Raw genomic sequence first — 6559 nt, 5'->3', positions numbered from 1 at the left:
GGGGAGGGTGTGAGGTTCCTGACAGGGAGGGGGAGGGAGGCCTTCGGGTGTCAGAGAAAGCCTCAGGTCAGGAGCCCCGAGGGGGGTCTTAGCTAGAAGGAGCAGGAGAGGGCATGTCTGCAGCGGCGTAGGTTTATTTTGGGGGTGGTAGTCTGTGTGCCTGTGTGCAGGTTTGGGGTGTCTCTGATTTTCAAAGAGAAAATCCCATGGGATGAGAGACCCCTCTCCCCCACCCCTCCACCTTCTTATTTTTTGCAGGACAAGTGAGTGAGATGCGGTGGCATTGCAAAATGCTGAGTCTTCCTCCACAGTCTGAAGGAGCAGGGCACAGGTGTTATAGGCTCTAGCTGCGAGGCTGCTGACTCTCCAAAGGCACGTCAGGCCTTCCCCAGAAAATGTTTGTTGATGGTAGCTGACAGTTATTGATGTAGCTGCAGATCAAAAGCGTCAGGAAAGCAAATCTTGGAAAACTTAACTTCATCTCCTGCTTTACTTGGCCATGGGAGTTCAGACCTCTGGAAATCAGTTCCTGCTCAGGTTTTTTCTAGTCCAAATTCCTGGCATTTCAGGTGTTCGATTTTAGGTATTCTTTGAATTTTGTGTGTTACTGTAGATTTAATCTTCTCAACCAAATGCCTCAATTTAAAGGTAGTCTGATATTGAAATAAGGGAAGAAGACTAGATTAGGCATGCTACCTTGTTGCCTTCAAATACAGAGGCCGTGACTGATAAATACTGTAGTTCCTTTAGGTAGTGCTGACTGCAGCACTAATTAAACGTGGAGCTTATGCGATATATTGGTGTATTAAATTGGATTAGCAGATTTGCTGTATGGTAATGTGCTGTTCCTATTTTGGGGGATGGGTAGGAAGAAAAACTAACATCAAGGTGCATCTTAAATCCTCAGGGTTTAAAGAGGGTGGAATAAATTACTGTTAAACTTGTTGTAGTGTTTCATATGAAAAATGTTTTCCTCAATTACCTGAACATATATGTGCGATGAGCCTAAAATAGATAATAGTACACAAGAACCAATGAATTGTACAAATCACACAGCATATGGTAAGGATTTCTAACTTAAAACATGTATTGACAGTAGCTACATTTTCCAAGGAAGTGTTCAATTTATGCATTTGCATGTCTGCTAGATGAGCTTTATAAAACATGGGATTAGTAGTATCATTAGTTTAAAAGCCTAAAACACTTGTGTGGATTGGATGCTTTACTAAAAATGAATAAATACATTGTCTCTGATTGGTACATTTGTAAGTGAGGTTTCTGGTAAATCTCTTCAATGTATATTATATCCTCTAGGCTCTGTCCTGCACTACTGTGATTAAAACAAACCATTTTTGTCATACTGATTTTGCATATGCTTACTAGAAGAACTGACACGTGACAGAACAGCGTTCAAAATCTTCTAATTTTTTATTTTTTTTAAGGTAACGTGGTGCCATGAGGCTCTGTTTTGAAAGCACTTACATTTATTTTGATGTTAAGTTCTGATGTCCTTTGGAGTACAACAGAAAAAATGCTTAAATTGATTTACTACGTATGTTTAACTTTTCTGATGTTCTCAGGCATTGAAATAAATAGTCTCTGTGTTAGCTAATAGCACAACAGTTTTGCTTTATGTACACTCATGTTTAACATACATGTGTATGCTTGTCGTCTTTCATATTTTGTTTTCCATAAATGCTGAATAATTTTCTTCACTGGGGTGCTCAGGGATAGTGAAGGTTTTCCAAATACCTCAGAGACTGGATGAAAGTACTATCCAAAATGGATCCTTTTTTAAGTTATTCAGTCCTTTACATCATCTTTGACATCATGTCCCTGATTATAAACGTCCTGTCAGTGAGCGGAAAGAATATTCTGTAGTTTGAGATTGATCACAACTCAAATTGTTAGTTGTCTAACCAGTTACCATGTGATTGTATTTAATACACTATACATTTGAACAGGAGATAAGCTCCAGAGTGGGGAAAGTTGCTAAATTAATTAACGTTGTTTTTTGTGTCTATATAGAGTATTTTACACACATAGCAGTTTTTAGATTGTCCCCACAGTACTTGAGTCGCTTCCTGTTTCAGTATTATCTAAGTAATAAAAAGTTAATCTTCTGGATCATGCTTGAAGCACTACCGTTTCTGAACATCTTTCTGGGATCCATCACCCAAACAAACAGGGGTTTAATTCAAAGCATCCAAGTAGTCTCATTGAGTAGATTTCAAGTCTTACTGGCATGACATTGACAGGAAAACTGTGGCCTTTCCTATATCAATATGTTTAAACTGCTATGGGTTTCTTCTAAATAAAACAAAGCTCTGCTTTCTTTGCTTAATTTTTTTTTTCAAGAAAGAATGTAGTTTTTTGTAATTGTCTCAGATTAGGCACATTGATGAGTAACATCCATGTAGGACTTTATAGCAGTTAAGTGCAGACATAGCTGATATTTTTTGGCTGTTACTGAATTGACAGCCTGAAATTAATTTTTTTTCTTTTTTTTGGTCCCTATGCAATATGGATAGATACTTAAAAAAAAAAAATCCAAATCCTAGTCTTCTTGCCTGTAGGTATTATTGGAAAATCTGGAAAGAAGTGTTGAACCTGGCTTGCTGTTTTGTTGGAACCAACCAACACGACTCACAAATACTGAAAACTGATAGAAAGTGGGTAAAGGACTGGGATTTTTCCCTTAACAACAGACTTCAACATTGGAGAGTGACTAATATTCTGGTAACACATTGCAAACTTTTAGCAGATGTCACTTTCTGCTGTGATTTCCACTTCGGTTCTGTTAAGAGTCAAGCCTTAGCTTAGAATAATAGAACAATTTGGGTTGAAAGAGACCTCAGGAAGTCATGTAGTCCAACCTCCTGCTCAAAGCGGCATTGGCACTGAATTCAGACCAGGTTGCTCAGGGCTTTGTGCAGTCAGATCTTGAAAACCTCCAAGGATGGTGATGGCATCACCTCTCTGGGCAACTTGTTCCAATATTTGACTGTTCTCACGATGAAAATGTTTTCTGTATGTCAGGTTCAGATTTCCCATTGACTCATAACGGAGCCAAAATGGAAATTACAACAGAATTAGGGCAGCAATTAGGTTTGTATATTTTGCTTAATATGTATCATGCAAAAAGACAAGTTAGTCATAGGACTGGCTTAAAAATACATATTTTTTTTAAAAAGTTGTATGTCTGTGTGTACTGTGTGGTTTATCAAGACTGTTGCACAGTATAACTTCATTTGTGTGTTTCACTTGTGTCTTGTCAGAAAAATGCTACAGTACCCAATCAGTTACTGCTTAATTTCAAATAATTTTTTTGTCCTCAGTTCAATGTCTGCCGGCACCAAATATTACTTGCAAAGATCACCTTGGCATAGAAAAAGTCTTTACAGGACATGAAGTTGGATTTTACAAGCCCATTGCATGTCGCAATGTGTAAGTACACTATTGTTTTTTGTAATAATTTGTCTTTGTTTTCACATTGAAGTTTTTCTAAAATAGTATGATGTTTTGACAGAAGGAAAAGGAGAAGTAAGGTAGAATCATACACATCTTGCCCAGTACTTAATCCTCTAATAAACACTGTGAGTAGTGTAAGGATACAACATGCATGTTTGTAAGTAAATCTGTCTCAGCTGTGGACACATTTTAATTTGTTTAGTTATGTTTGTGTCTTTGCTTTACCTTAGTATTTTACCTTTGCTTTACTTAGTACTTTACCCTGGCAAAAATTTGCCCCAAATGCTAAGGCTACATTTCACATATGCTTAAAATCTGCACAGCTGCTGAAAGGAGCTGTCTGGGGGCACCTCTCCATCCCTTTTTCTGACATACCCCACTGTATTCTGAATCAGGGAACTGATCGGGGTTTGAACTAACTTGGATCAGTTCCCCAATGTGAGTCACAGTACAGTCGCTTCAAGTGCTTGTGCCAGCACAAGGATGAGGGCAACTCAAGGATAAGAGAGAGTGGAGAAAGGAGGGCTGGACTGGGCTGCTCTGTTCAGTGGCAGTACTGGTTCATGCTAGTTTAAAGTGTGCCTGTAGCTGCAGCTTAAGTTGTAGTACACACTGGGGGAGTTTAAGTCTCTTTCCAGTTCCTCAAAAAATCTTTTAGAGGAGCTGTTGTCTATTTTTAAACAGCCTTTGTATTTAATCAAGTCCCCTGTGTCTTTTAAGAGCCTGTTTCTGAAACGTGAAAATGATGGACCTAGTTTTTCTAAAGCACATTGTGAGCAATGGAGAGCTCTGGATACCAATAAATGTTCCAACTGGCCAATGCTAATGATCAGCAAACACCTGTCAGTACCATTTGTTTCTCCTTTTTGTGGGATTCACGCAGGAGCCTTTTTCTTTTGTCCTACTGGAATCTTTGGAAATTAAAACTCCAGTAATATTCGCTGGGTATTCCTTATCACACTAGTGGGCAAATAACTCTGATGTGATACTTACTGCTCAATAATTTGACTTACTCAGAAGTACAGCTCTGCCTCTTAGTTTCATAAATATTTTCTCTGTATTTACTCAACAGTCAAAGCTCAGAAAATTGAAGAAAACATTATTACATCTAATCAAATTTAAATGCTAGCAAACTGGACTTCAGTCACATTTTCGTCCAGAAACAATTGTGTTTCAGTCCCATCTGTGATGGGCACTGAAAATAAAATTAGCTATACTAGTTTAATAAAATTGCTTCCTCTTTGGAGTAGACAGTAATTCTTATGTTTGGAGTTTTTTGTATACGTATATTCTTGGCTTAATATATTTTCTAGAAACATTTTTAAAGGTAGTTTTTCTTTACATTTATTAATTAAAAAACCAAATCCATGTAGGCAGAAAAATGTCCTCCTTCTTATGATGTCTATTACTTGATCATGACTATTATTTATGATGAAATAATCAATGGTTACACTACCAAAAGAACTTGCTGTGGCTTTTCCTGTCCTATGACTGCTAGTATGGCAGAAGGGGAAGAGGACCCTTCATGGGCTTGCAGAAAACTCCAGTAAAATACAACTGTGAGTGTAGAAAGAGTTGTGCAAGCGTGCCCTTGATAAAGTCCCAAAGCCAGTTAAAAATGGCAGCAAGATTAATATTACCATCCTTCATACGTACACTTGTTTAAAAAGTGGTCTAATCACTGATCATTATATAAGCCTTTTATAAGGCATTTTGAATGTTACCTAAGTGTTAGAAACATTATTTTAAGCAGGAATCTCCAGCCTGATATTACAACAATAGGCCTGCCCTTTCTACTGCTTTTTGGAGATTTTCCAGCATCTTAATCTGAGTTTTGATGGAAACTGCAACTGTCTTCTGGCAGAAATAACTGCACATCATTTAATCAGAAAATTGGTTTGAGAAGGCATCTTCCCATAGCAGGATTGTCCTAGCATGGGGACAGCAGGTTAATCTCTATCCCTAGCTTTTGGAAGGAGCAAATCAGCAAGTTGTCCTTAGCCAAAACTGGAATTTAACAACAGTCCATATAACAGTTCTGGGATCCAGTTATTTTAGAGCAAGAACAGGAGATGCTGTATGTTTGTATAAGTGGATGTGTTCAAGTTGCTCCTAGTATTAGTTCAAGGAAAAGCTTGTAAGTGCTAGTAAGGTTGCTCCAGCAAAGAAGTACTGGGAGTTAGGATTGCTTTGGTTTGGTTTTAATTTGATGTTTTGGAGGTTGGTTTTTTGCCAAATTGTAGAATTCCCCAAATTGGCACTCTATCATGTATTTTGCTTAATATGTGCTGGCCCCGATTCTGCAGACTTGAAATGTTCATTGCTCAAGTATTGCTATTCCAGGCAAGAAGTCCATGAAATGGTAGTCTGTGAAATTGATGAAGTTCAGTGTGGAGAGGTCTTTGAGCAGTGCTAAGAGAACCTGAAACACCACAGAATCCACTGTGACCTACAGCAGTACCTGCATATTATCAGCTGGTGTGTGAGAGCTGGAAGAAAAAGTTTTTAACATGGCAGCTGGAAGGAATGTATGCAGAAAAAAATAAAGGTTGGATGAGGCTGAGAAGCAAGAAAAATTCAGAAGAGCAACTGAAAAGAAATTGCATCTTTTACCCAATTGTAGAAATTCCTTTAGGTGCCTGGGAGATGTTATTTTCCTACTTGTTGGTTTAGTCTTCAGTGCATATATTTATCTGTAAGACTTAGTAAGGCAAAGGAAATACAGGAGTGGATGCAGCCTTGTTACAGCATTAACATGCTTCCAGTTCATACTAGATTTCTTCTGCCTGTCAGTTTGATGTTGAATAGGTTGCAGACTGTTCTGTTTTTAGAAGCATCTCAGTGCATAGGCAAGTGCTCAGTTTATTACTGGTTTTGATCAGGAGCATCTCAAATTAACCTGTGTTCTCACCTTTTATGTAAGAGCTCTTTTTATGCTTTAGTGTCCTTGGAGGGTTGTTGACACTTTGTAGTTGATAAACAATTTCCAACAGTTTACCTCAACTTTTAAATAAAACCATTAGTGTTCTTTATAGTGGAAATAAGACAGTTCTAAAAATGATAATTTACATTACATTAGGTTCCAGGA

The 6559-nt window shown here is 37.9% G+C and overlaps 1 protein-coding gene across 2 annotated transcripts in view; it reads left to right on the top strand.

Moving 5' to 3' along the window:
- Positions 1-992: 992 nt before the first annotated feature.
- Positions 993-6559, top strand: part of TM2D1 (TM2 domain containing 1) — a 24010-nt gene continuing 18443 nt past the window's right edge. For both annotated transcript variants that reach the window (XR_663418.1, XM_009319815.1), the window contains exons 1-2: positions 993-1062; positions 3339-3447. Coding sequence is in view for 1 of the 2 variants with exons in the window: in XM_009319815.1 (XP_009318090.1) it covers positions 993-1062; positions 3339-3447 (179 nt within the window). In the remaining variant the exon portion in view is untranslated. The remainder of the gene's footprint in view (positions 1063-3338; positions 3448-6559) is intronic.

The sequence above is a fragment of the Pygoscelis adeliae genome, unplaced genomic scaffold (genome assembly GCF_000699105.1).
Source record: "Pygoscelis adeliae isolate BGI_AS28 unplaced genomic scaffold, ASM69910v1 Scaffold181, whole genome shotgun sequence".
NCBI classification, from domain to species: domain Eukaryota; kingdom Metazoa; phylum Chordata; class Aves; order Sphenisciformes; family Spheniscidae; genus Pygoscelis; species Pygoscelis adeliae.
The sequence above is the reverse complement of the archived record's forward strand: the minus strand, read 5'-3'. Positions and strand labels throughout refer to the sequence as shown.